The 13453-nt window shown below is 34.9% G+C and overlaps 1 protein-coding gene across 7 annotated transcripts in view; it reads left to right on the top strand.

Moving 5' to 3' along the window:
• Nucleotides 1-13453, top strand: part of SATB1 (SATB homeobox 1) — a 97856-nt gene that overhangs the window by 22840 nt on the left and 61563 nt on the right. For all 7 annotated transcript variants that reach the window (XM_053598469.1, XM_053598470.1, XM_053598468.1 and 4 more), the window contains exons 2-5: nucleotides 1926-2160; nucleotides 5759-5935; nucleotides 6703-6829; nucleotides 7598-7721. In XM_053598469.1, the coding sequence (XP_053454444.1) occupies nucleotides 1950-2160; nucleotides 5759-5935; nucleotides 6703-6829; nucleotides 7598-7721 (639 nt within the window). In that variant the 5' untranslated portion in view covers nucleotides 1926-1949. The remainder of the gene's footprint in view (nucleotides 1-1925; nucleotides 2161-5758; nucleotides 5936-6702; nucleotides 6830-7597; nucleotides 7722-13453) is intronic.

Below are 13453 nucleotides of genomic sequence, written 5' to 3'. Positions count from 1 at the left end.
ATATTTTGATTGTCAATACAGTAACTAAATTATATCTACCACTTTCATTTGCTGTACAGTTTATAGTGCTGTTAAGCCTCATGATTACTTAATATGTTTTATAGCATTAACTTTGATGCTGTTTACTTTTTCTCCTTTTTTCCTCTTAAATTGCCCCAAGGGTTAAGGATTTCCTTTTTCAAATCACGTGTTTTAAAATTCATCTTTTGCTCTCAGATAAAGCAACAAATTTCAGAAAAAGCAGCTCTGTATTATAATCCACATAAAACATTGTAAGGAGTGTTTTGAATGAGTTAATAGTCATTGCTCTCTAATTTTGGCTTTACACTACAATTTAATATCATGGAAAAGAGTAATCTTGATAAAAAATGGTTAAAAAAGGCACATTTATTGTTAATGAACCTCATAACCAAAAACAGATGGGACCTCGATCAGCGGTAAACCTTTAGTTGTGTGTGCCACTCTGGAGTACAAAGATAAATAGCCATTATTATTTCTCAAACTTTATAGTTCTTCAATTGGCATCCTTAAGGATGCTTTTAAACCTCCAAATTAACATTGCTACCCCTCTTTTCTTGATTATATGCAAAGAAGTAGACTGGTTTAAACAGAAGAAAAAGTGTTTATAGAAAAAACTATGCTAATGAGAAACTGGCTTTGAATAAATCCAAATCCAACTTTGGTATAAATAATTTTTTTTTTGTTTGTTTTAAGTAAGAGCTATGTCAAATTACTAGGCAACTGGAAGAAATGGTAATTATCATATTCTCTCTGGTTTTCCTAAATATGGTTGATCCCCTTAGTTTGGAAAGCACAGTATCTCAAGTACCATGAAAGTTTACAAAATAATTCTTACCTGTTCTTATCAAAACTGTATTTTAGAAGTAACTTTGATATTATACTAATTACTTTATTATAAACAGTATGAAAATTGATGTCTAATACATTATAACTACAAATAATTATCTGTTAATTTTTTCTGAAGTTAATTACCATGTTAACTTCATTGCCTACTGAGATTATTTTTGAATACTGGAGATTGTGTTTTTCCAGTATGATCAAGGATTTCCTTTTAAAAGTAAGCCTGGCACTTCAACTAATGTGCATGTCACAAAGTATTTACGAGTTTTTTACTATTTAAATTGTCAGCAGCATTCTATTACTAATGGACACCTAAATATTAATTATAAAACACATGAGTTGTAATGTTTCTGCACCTGGGATATTTGAAGAAACTCTCCACTTCTTCCTTTTTGCCTAGGGGGTGAAATGATCCAATCATGTTTGGGCCAAGACTTGACTAGATCTTTAACAGGTCACGTAATCCTTGAAAACTTAAAGAGTTTTGATAGTAGAAAACTTTTTCTGTACATTAACTTACAAAAAGCCAATGGGGAATTTAAAAAGCAGGTAGATGTTGGCTACCTTCTTTTGAGATATTTTATGTATTTTTTTCTCATAGAGATTAAAATAATGTAAAAATTTAAACATATCCATTAAGTTTAACTAATATTTGGGGCTATGATAATCTTTTCATTCTTTATTAAAGTGATACTGTTGTATTCTGTAATGAGTTTCTAATTTTTTAAAATGGGGATACATAAATACAATTTATTTTCTTTTTAGCTATACTTGTTATATTCATGTTCTAAAAGTAAGCCCTTTTCTCCCAGTTAATTTTGTTTATAGATTAAAAATTACCTTTTTATTTATGTGTATTGGTATAATTTCCATAAATTCTGCTAATTTGAATAAAAATATAGTACTGTTATCTAGTGACATCTGTATTATATTTAGGTATGCAATTTTGTGAATACATTGTATTTGTGGAGAGAGATTTCTTAGAGTTTAAAACATTTACAAGGGAAACATACATAGATCCCTACCCAGTTATAACATGTCTTCTTCTTTTTAAATTCCGGCAGGTGATCTTTAGACAGTGACTGAGTATGGATCATTTGAACGAGGCAACTCAGGGGAAAGAACATTCAGAAATGTCTAACAATGTGAGCGATCCAAAGGGTCCACCAGCCAAGATTGCCCGCCTGGAGCAGAATGGGAGCCCGCTAGGAAGAGGAAGGCTTGGGAGTACAGGTGCAAAAATGCAGGGAGTGCCTTTAAAACACTCGGGCCATCTGATGAAAACCAACCTTAGGAAAGGTAAATACTATTGAGCCAAATCCTGGAAAGCTGCAAGTCCTGGTGTCTACCCAGGGTCACATTGTGTGAGGGTGGCGTGACAGAACATGCTTTTGTGTTTTCCTTGTTTCTCTTTTTTGGGCTTAGTTATGTTCTAGGTTGTCAGTATTAATCACGTTTTGAAAGTACGGGCTCCATACTTGGGTGGAGCATCTTTACTACAGACTGGACTCAGTGGATATTTTTGGAAAATAAGCACTGAATTAAATATAATGGTCTTAGTTAAAGGAAGAGTCCGTACTTAAGGTGTTATTATAGTGGAAGATATGTAGGTAGCTATTGCTTAAAACTCACCCTGACTAGAAATGAGACAGGTTGTTTAAGAAATGCCCTAGCTTTGTTGTGATGTTATTAGCTGTAAGGCAGTTATAGAGAGTATGGAAATCTTATATAAGATGATAGAGAAGTTTTTTTATCTCATTTTTTTTGCGGTTCATTTTCTCAAGGGTAAATTTATTAGCTAACAGTGGAAAACCTGAAGAGTCTAGTTTTTAATTTTTGCTATAATTAGGTATTTTTGGTAAAGGAAGGGCAGTTTAGACAAATTTATAAGGGGAAAATGTGTTAACTATGTGACTTTTTTCTGCCAGTATTAAAATGGTAAAGTTTAATAACTTAGTGGTCGACACTGTGTAAAGCAGTGCCTATCTTGAGTATAATGCATGTGCCTCTTAATGGGCTTTATTTTGTCTCTGAATAACATGTATAGGCATCAGATTTTCCTTACATTTGCTAAGCAATGGGTAAAAATGCCATATTTTAGCAACCAAGAATATTAAGTAGATAAAGTTAGAAGGCAGAGGAATTTCATTGTGTTTGATGCATAACATTTATCATACAATCATTTATTTTTTCCTTGGTTTGCCGAAAACAAAGAATATATTGATCCTGAAATGAACAGACACAGCAGTCCGTATTGTTAGATCTTTATCTATTAAAAATGGAAAAACAGCACTTCAGCAAATTCTTTGGCCTCTACTCATGATTACCCTATTTATTGATTGTTTGCCAAGAATGTATGCATCTTAAGAAAGCCAGGATAAGAGCATTAAAAATATAATTTATTATGGCTTTTCAAACAGAGTGCATTAATATTGTACTGTGAAGCGCTGGGGCTCTATAAAAAAGACTTTCTGACGCCTGCAAACATATAAGTTCCATAAATTCCTAAATAGGAGATTTCAGCTGTCTCTGGTATTATGTGATATTTGCACAGCAAACTTTAATGCCAGGACAGTTTTAGACAAGGATTCTACAGACTTCACTGCTCCTTATGGCAGACGTGCTGTTTACACAGGCTCATAAACCTTCAGCAAAAGCTTCTAAGACTGCCTTCAGGTTTAAATCATGTGATATTTTTAGCATTCAACAGTGACCAATGCTCTCCCCTTTAAATGCTGGAAGGTTATGAAGTTGCTATAGTTGGAAGTCTCGCCAAACACTAGCAGGAATCATCAGTTCAGAGAAAGGCTTCTGTTCAGCATTACTCTCAGTAACAGGAGGGCAGCCACAACAGTTTGCTAAGATTTAGCAGCTAAATTCATAATTTGATGATACTGTTGTTACTTTATCTGTAGCTGCCTTTATTATGTTCAGAGTACTCTAAATTTGATCAGTAAAGTCCAAAATAAATGCAATATATTTCAATAGTTTTAAAAGCACTACCGTTATTTCATAGGTCTGAGGAGCAACATATAGTTGAGCACATCTGTTTCATCCTTTAAGAGAAAAAAAATCATCGTATATGTTTTTGTTGTACTAACCCAACTCTTTGAAGACATCAAGATGGGGAAAAGGAACCCAAGTACAGTAATTTCACTTCCTGTTGCAATGCTCCCCCTTTTTGATGTATTATTTTCATAGTGAAATATTTTTAAAATATACTTTAATTGTAAAGGGGCCTCTGCTTACTCTAAACAAGAAAATTACTAAAGCATTTTGGTGTTTTGTTTTTTTCCATCTTATTTTTTATGTGCATGGTTTCTATTTGACAGGTGCTAGATAAAAATTGTTGCTGAGATGAGAAAGCATCTAAGAAAAGGGGGTTGAATGTTTTTATTTGTTTAGGAAATTTTGCCAAAATACCTTCAAGCCAAGGAAGAAATCACTAGTTTGCATATTGCTATTTTTGCTATGGTCTCCCCAAGTCGTCTTCTGATCCCTGACGGGTTCTCTCACTGGTATAAAACAGCTGAATGAATGACAAAAATATTGGCAAGCTCTGCGGCTTGTTTTTCATTCCTAGCCTGTTGGTACCTCCGAATGAGTTTGTGAGCTTTTCTAAGTAAACCTAAAGGGGTTTGTTTGTCAGAGCCTGAATCTCTCGTGAACAGTTCACTGAAGCTTTGGTGAAGACACACATGTAGAAAAATGTAGCTGTTTTATTGCTGGCTCTTGTTCACTAGAAGCAAGCAAATAGAGAATTTTTAAAGGGCCTCTCTGGTGTCAGTAAGATACCCTGATTTTTAACTGCGGTTGGTATGCACTAGACATCTTCAGAAGTTGGTAGGATTCTGTGAGTCCAGAGGACAGAGCTTATAGAGGCATTAATGTTGTAGGACTAATTGGGGATCCTGGGTGCCCTGTTAAAGTAACCCTTGTCATCATTTATGCTAAAGATGATGCCCTCCTGGCAGTTTGCCACAGTACAATTCAGATGCATCTGCTTTTAACCCTTTTCTGTTACCGTTGGAAATCTGACAGTACACTCACTGCGTAAACACCTTGAGTACCACAGCATTCCGCGATTTCCGTTTCTAGAAGCAGCCTTTTTCTAATTGTGGTATACCCTGTGCTTATTAATCATCTAGCTACTGAGTTATTACATTGGATTAAAGTAAATAAAAAGAGAACACATCAAATCTATACAGATTCCTTTATCCTAATATGTCCTGATGAGACCAGTTTCCTTTTTTTCTCTCTCATTTTAACCCATTTACTGTAACAAAAAATGTTGATTTCAAAGGTTTACCGTTTCTGGGATATCTCTTTCGCCAGGTAGATTATATGAGTTACCATAAACCCAAATGTTATTTATCTACAGTTTGCACATATTGAAATTATCTAATATGTGCATCAGTTTTATGGTCAAAGATAATTTAGATACAAATAGGAAAAGTTTATTACTAACAAAATTGTATAGGCAGCAGGAAGGTGGGTTCATCTGAAGATAACTATAGTGAATTACGTTTGCATGTTGTAGACCACTCACAGCAAATCAGAGGAGACTCACTTCTTTTTCTCAGTGGTCTTATTTGATCAGAGAGGCAATTCTGCATTCATTGCTTTTGGAAAATGCACTGTTAATATTAGAGCAAAGCCCAAGTTACCTTAGGTCCAAGTTTACATTCTATTTGCATATTTCTCTTACAGCTTTATAAAATAAAGTATGTATTTGTGTGCCTGTGCTTGAGGTTCTGTACCCAGTCTGCCTTGGAAGCAGTCTCCCCTTCTCTTACTCTTGTGAAAATTTATTTTCATGGTGTAATTTTCCCTCCTCCTAGATTATATCTCTAAAGATTGTTGATTTTCTACCTCTTTTTCTCTATCTTTTGGATAGGAACCATGCTACCAGTTTTCTGTGTGGTAGAACATTATGAAAACGCCATCGAGTATGATTGTAAGGAGGAACATGCAGAATTTGTGTTGGTGAGAAAGGATATGCTTTTCAACCAGCTGATAGAAATGGCATTGCTGTCTCTAGGTTATTCACACAGCTCTGCTGCCCAGGCCAAAGGTAAATAATGCATATGCGGGGTTGGAAAAATTGCTTGGCATTCTTTGTTTACCTTGTAGAAAAAGCACTGAATATTTTTTATTCAAAGAACTGTAGCCTGTGTATTACATTAGTTCTTTATAGACTGTGGCTTTAAAAAATTGGCTTAATTCAGTTTGGTTTAGTTAACACACATTTTGCTCATGTGGAATGTCGAGGTAGATTTTTTTTTTTAAATTACTTCAGCTGAATCATTAGTATGCTTATTGACCTTAATAATCTGCTCCACTGAGGACCCACAAGGAAGTGAGGAGCGTATTTGAGCAGATGGACTGTTGAGAGTCAATTTGCATTTATGACTGAATATCTAGTTCTGTTTCTTTTATTCTGTTTCTGATGGTTTTATGGGCTGTAAAGTATTTTTCAATGCTGATTCCCACTGCAATAGAGAATCTTATCTAAATCGTAAAGCTATTTAGAACTGGTTCAGCTATGTCTTATTAGAACTTCCTATAAGTTAGGAAAATGTGGCCTTTTGCATAGGTTTTATTGATGGGGTTTTATTTCCAAAATAATAAACAACCCTACAGTCATTTACATAATTTCACAATTTGGAAAGCTAAGCTGTGAATATTTTCATTGACCTGCCTTTTAGAGGGAAGGGAATCATTCAAACAAATAACAATATTGCTTGTGGTAGGGGCAATAGAAAAAAAAACCCAACCTTCTACTAGATATATTATCTGAGGGTGAAATATTTAGTGACTTATTCTCTTTATCTGGAATAGGGCTAATCCAGGTTGGAAAGTGGAATCCAGTTCCACTGTCTTATGTGACAGATGCACCTGATGCCACAGTAGCAGATATGCTTCAAGACGTGTATCATGTGGTCACGTTGAAAATTCAGTTACACAGGTGAGTCAAAGCAGCAATTCTATGCAAAATGTTCTTCTTACGCAGTCTTTTGAAATACAGTGTCTCTGGTCAGCCTTTGATTTTTAATTACCCTATGTTTTAAAAAGATTAATCCAAATCAGTTTTGTTACATTATCTATCTCTTCTGCTTTTTGCCCCTAACTTAAATATATAATTTAAAAGCAACCCCCCCACCCAGATTTGTGGGTTTATGTAGGTTATCAAAAGGCAAGACTTTTTACATTTAGTGAATTAAATGATGCATTACAAGAAGGCATTTTACATAAAGTTTACTTAAGAAAAAAATATTTTTGCATATCATGAACATTGCCATCTGTGTACATTTTCTGAAAGAATGTCTTATTCACTCTTTCCACGATCCTATTTATTTATATAAATTTTTTTTTTTTGCCATTTTAATTCGTATGAACAGAGTAGTGAAAGGAAATCAGTTAATACATTAATGCTTTTCACGATGGCTCGTGAGAAAGCGGTACACCTTAAATTGTCTTCCCAAGCGCATCAGAGCAGGAAGGTAGAAGTAACATGAAAAAATAGCCACCACAGGCAGCTGATGTATAATTCATGCATCGATACAGCAGATGTGTTGTATAAAGTAATTAACTAATCGGAACAATCAGGAGACCGAGAGCAATCTCCAGATGCATCTGTTTGATGCGCAAAATGAAATCTGTCTGTCTTAAAGGAATGTTCTGCAGCGGGATGCAATCTTGTAATAATCCCCTTTCTAATCTATGTCTCCAATAGTTGCCCCAAACTAGAAGACTTGCCTCCAGAACAATGGTCGCACACCACAGTGAGGAATGCTCTGAAGGACTTACTGAAAGATATGAATCAGAGTTCATTGGCCAAGGAGTGCCCCCTTTCACAGGTACTTAGCATAGCATGTAAGAAATAACATGACTGCCTGGGCAGCCCTGATACCAGGTTTGATGGGGCTCCCTAGTTTAATGCAACTGGTATCTGAAGCAAGAATCTGCCAAAAATGCAAAATGACTTGACCACTGGTGACCTTTTAAAATATGCCTGATTCATTCTGAGCAGAGCTTATACACTTTTTCTCCCTTGGGGGAAAGAGCCAAAGGACTATTTACAGGAAAAACAGTTAAGCAGAAGACTCGCTTGCTAGTTCTAGACTCCTCATTTCAGTGTTCTGAGCATGGTAGCTACATACTCCTGAATGTCCTTATTTAAGGAAGAGTCAAGGTGGTTCTACTTTGTGAAGCTTCAGCAACTGGGAATGGCAGTGTCAGTGTTAACATGCATAACTTCAACATGCTATCTGATAAAAAAAGAGTACAGTTCTTGGATACTTTCTTCCTTACCCCCCAAATTGAAAAGTATTTAGTAAAAATAATTATAAAAATAATCTCTTACCTGTCATTAAAGGTTGAGTAGTTATTATTTGTAACCAGTTTTTTGACATTGGTTCTCTTTTCTGTTTTTAAAGTGGAATCTTATTTTCTTCCTCTGAGATGCCTATCATTTCATTGGGGATTTTTGGAATGAGACTTAGGTTTATTATTATTGTGCTACATTTTTTAGAATGAATTTTGGTAGAGGGCTTAGGTAGAGACTACCTACCTGTTTTTAAATTTAAAACCAAACACCATTTTCAATAAACCTTAGCTGATTTCAAATAAAAAAGAAAGAAAACAGAATCTGTGGAAACATGTTCTTAATGGGCCACTTATGTGGTCACGACGTAAATGTGTTGTAATGGTGTCTATCCCCTCAGTGCCCAAACCCATCTTAAAGCCATTCCATGATATTGTATAATTGAAGTACTGGTCTAACTATATTTTTATTAAAGTTTTAAAGTTTTCTTTTAAGTTTTAAATGTAATTCTTGAGTATTAGTCTGTCAGTCATTTGAACATGAATTATATGAGTTTGCTGTAAATATTTCTGCAATTAAGAGATTCTCAGAGTGTTATTTCTACCATATTTTGAGTAGTAGATATTCTCAAAATGTATTTCTTTTCTTTTTTTTTTTTTTAATTGTTTGGAATTCATTGAGGATAGAGAATTAGGTTGCACTGATTGCATTTGTTAGGTAGAGTCCTTCATATAATCGTGTGCCATACACCATGACCCCCCTCACCCCCCGCCAATCAAAATGTATTTCTAATGTGAGGCTCATGAAGATTACTAGGTACCTTTGGAAGGAAACTCACATGCTTTTGTGCTACTATGTTATAGAAACCCCACACATTTCAGGTTTGCTATATTGCAGTCCAACAATGTTACTCTGATGTTTGCTTTAGCAGTTTTAGGAATGAAGAATTAAGTTTATAATTAATAGCTTTCTATATTCTTCTAAGTAACCTACAGCCACAGTTTAAATATTCTCTGTATTATTAAGTGTCCATTTCTTGCAATTCAGAGCAAACTCTTTTTGTCATTTCAGTTATTCCTTCAGCTAATCTTCTTGTCTTTTCTCTCTGGCACTTAGAATAGAGAGGTTATGAATTTGTAACTATTGAATAAAAGTCAATTAATTAAACACAGTTAAATCAATAGGAAGATGCAGTAAAGCAGGTGACTCTGTGTTTTGTAGACAACTCCAGGTAATAGATTACTTGGTTACTAGTATCTGAAAATTTGAAATAACACATAACACATTTTTTGTTGTTCAATTAAAACATAACACAGGAATCTTTTATGTGCCTTCATGTTACTGAATATCCCATCGATTTGTAAATTCAAAGACTTGCACCATTCTCTTTGAGCTGGAGAAGAGTAAGATAGTACAAATATTTATTGATACAGTCAGTGAGAACTAATTGGCAAATGACATCAACATTCAGCCAATAAACTCCACCTCACTGTAGCTTATAAATGTAATTGTGAATTTACTTAATGTTATCATGGAAATGAATTGCGTACAGACAATTATAACATTAAATAGAATGACAAAATGAAATTCGGGACTTGGTTTTGGAGTCATACGTTGGTGAATTTATGCCGAGGTCTTCAGAAAAACACATGGTCTCATGTAGCTGGAGACCCCACAGTAATCATTAAGTGATAGAAGTAGGCTATAATTTCAACATCAGTTATAATTACAGTCTTCCTTTCCTTTAAAAAATCTTTTGAAAAAAATTACGCATAGTTTAGCAGTGGCAGCAAATATTTTAAATTAATTTAATATTTAATAGTATGCTGCCTATTTTTTATGTCCAAAGTTACTAAAGATGAGAGATGTAGGCTCCCTAAAACCTATGCCCAAAATGTATACTAAGTTTGACAAAACTACTCTTTTCTTTCTTTTTCTTTTTTTTTTTTTTTTGTAGAGACAGAGTCTCATTTTTATCCCCCTCGGTAGAGTGTGTGGCGTCACACAGCTCACAGCAACCTCCAACTTCTGGGCTTAGGTGATTCTCTTGCCTCAGCCTCCCAAGTAGCTGGGACTATAGGTGCCCACCGCAACACCTGGCTATCTTTTTGTTGCAGTTTGGCCAGGGTCAAGGCTTGAACCCGCCACCCTCGGTATATGGGACCAGCACCCTACCCACTGAGCCACAGGCACCATCCTACTCTTTTCTTTGTCTTGCGGTTGAGATTTGGTGATGAAGATGTTATGGTAAAAAAGCTAGGAAATGAATACTGCCCCAGTCTTCTATAAAACGGGACCTAACACTAAGAAATGCTAAATGGTAAAGGATTTACTTCCCCTGTGGAGTTCCGATTCATTCCTGTGAGAATTTTTAGCATAGAATTCAACATGAATTGCAGTATTTTACTGTACATTAAAGGTTTGATTTTCTTTAATATGGTAATATATGCCTGATATAGCCAGTGTAGTTACAGGGTCTCTAAATATTTTGCTTAGCAGAAAGTTTCCCCTGTGGGCAAGGTTTCTTCTTTACAGAGTAGAGGCTGGTGGAGTGAGATTGAAAAACCACCAGGAATTTTCCTGGAGTTTTGACAAGCTCTGCCTCCAATGCTGTTAGGAGGATTGTTTGACACTCGCTAAACTAATGTTCATTTGGGTTTGGATCCTTAGAAGGGATTTTCCTTCCCAGGTTCTTTCTTTGACAAATAAAGGAGCCAGGTTCCTTATAGAAAAGTCAAGATAGGGCAGCACCTGTGGCTCAGTGAGTAGGGCGCCAGCCCCATATACTGAGGGTGGCGGGTTCAAACCCAGCCCCAGCCAAACTGCAACAAAAAAAAAAAAAAAAAAGAAAGAAAGAAAAGTCTAGATAGGTGCTAGTAAATGACTGACCCAGTGTTCTGACTTGCTTAGCCTATGTCCTTGCTCACTGATACATCTTAAAGTAAGTGTTGGTTTTTAAATGAATGATTAAGTTTTGGTGAAAAGGGTGTTCTTTGATAATAGTTGTAAGTTCCAGCAATTGCAGAAATCCCATAAGTGGGCATATGCTTTGATTTTCAACTCATACCTTTATTTCTGTTACCTCTTTTTTTTTTTATCATAAATTTGCCCAAATTGATGTTCATTTATTCAGTTCTTTGTAACATGCGTTCATTTTTGTAAAATGTTCCACGACCTGAGAAATGCTTAGCTTATCATAGATCTGAGGCTGGGTGTCTTGTTAACTTTTGCTTTCTTCAGTGGGTGTGGTTAGGAAAGTTGGATGGTGCATTCTGAACTGCAGCTAGGGAGGAGAGAATGAAGTCTGACTTGGGCACAAGGAAGTCTACAGTCAGGAAAATTTTCAGAGTGTGAAAGTAAATTGGATAAACGTTAAATCATGATAACTAGTTTTCCCTGGAGTTTTAATAATTAAATTTAAATACTGGATAAATATACTGATACAGGGATAGATTCATTTTGTTAAAACTACCATAAGTAAAAGGTCAGCTGTTAATTCTGCCAGTCTAACGTCTTCCTTCTAAAAATGTTTAGGTCAGATATTCCTGAGAGATTTCAATGTGGTACGTGCATTCTTACCTACCGTCCCTCACCACACCTTAAGTGCGTGCGTGCGCGCAGACACACGTATATACACACACACACAGAGACACAACTTTGACATTTTAAAGGCACTGGATTGTCTTCTATTTTATTTTTCACATGGAAAAGGTATCTCCAAGCCACAATTTGTGAGAATTGTCATTTGTACTTTCAAGTAGCAAAATATATATATGTATTTTATGAATACATATACATATTTATATATAAAAAACATAAATTGTAACATTTCGTTTAAAAGTAATTTAGAGATAGATCTTTCAATTTTCCTTTTCCTCATGGCCTCTGAAGATCTATATGTTAGCTTTCTTTATTAATTACTGCAAAACAGATTTTAAAAAGAAACTTCCTTGCTTTCCTGAAGCTTGTCCTTTAACCATAATGATTCCCTGTAACTTGACAGTCATTTCCATAGGCATTTAATATACTTATGTGTTATGTTGATTTCAGCCTGTGTTATAAGTAACACTGGTACAGCAAAATCTATTATGTTACAGATACATTTTTTAAAAACCTATACTTGCATAATTTTGGACTGAAATGACATTTCCTAAAAATTTTAATGAACATTAAGATTCACACTCTCCCAGAATATTCAGCATTAGTATCTATATACTGTACTTCCCATGCAAGTCTAACCTATGAGTTTGATTGACATGTTCATATATTTATTCATTTAAAAATATGTATTGGAAATTGAGGGTCAGTATGAAGTCATCATATGTAATGATGATCATTACATATGATGACTTCATACTGACCCTCAGAATCAAAGTATTCTATGATAGACATATTTTTATCTGACAATGTGAATGTTACTTTTTTTGCATTATTATTATTAGTATTGCTCAATATTTCATTGCAGCAATCATCTGATTTCTTTTCCGAATGTATTTATCTTCGTTCTTTACGAAGTTTTTGTTTCTAGTCCTTATCTTAAACTTGTTATTTTTATTAAATTTTAAGCCTCTTTAATTTTGTGAAGGCAAAAAGTGGAAACCAAATAAACACATGTACATGTATAGAGAAAATAAAAAAAGAAATGTATTGGAGTCTGCTGTACGCCAGGCATCCTAAGGAGAGCACACCCTCATAGTTGAAATAATATTTAACTTTCATTTAGTGTTTTTGATATATTAAAAGTGCTTCTATCTCCCTAAGTAGTTGATAATTTTGTATTCCTATTTTCAAATGAGGACCCCGAGGCATAGAATGTTTAAATGCTACATAGCTGCTTAAGAAGAGTGAGGGGTTAGATTTCCTACCCAGAGCCTGTAAGTTTAAATAAGGCTTCTTGGTCACACATACAGACTAAGGAGGTTAAACAACAGAAAAATTAAACTCTATTCTCAAATTAATTTATCAAGTTTCCTAACATACTTTGATTTCTCTGCAGTACTGATAACTACTTGTAGGTTTTAAATTATTCTCACTACTGAAAATTTTCTTTAACATGTTTGGTTCTGTGCTTTGGATGTGTTGTTTGTATACTGACTTGTTTCAAAATGACAGTACTGTCATTTCACTACCCCATGTGGTGATCTAGACCCTGGGGAGTGAATTCTGGAATAACATGAGCTTTCGGAGGTTCCAGAAGATTTTACTGTGCAGCACGCTCACTTCTTGGCAGTCAGTCCTCTTTCCTGTCCTCTCAACATCCTCAAG

The sequence above is a fragment of the Nycticebus coucang genome, chromosome 8, assembly GCF_027406575.1.
Source record: "Nycticebus coucang isolate mNycCou1 chromosome 8, mNycCou1.pri, whole genome shotgun sequence".
In the NCBI taxonomy this organism is placed as follows: domain Eukaryota; kingdom Metazoa; phylum Chordata; class Mammalia; order Primates; family Lorisidae; genus Nycticebus; species Nycticebus coucang.
Note: the sequence above shows the minus strand (reverse complement) of the source record. Positions and strands in the feature narration are given on the sequence as shown.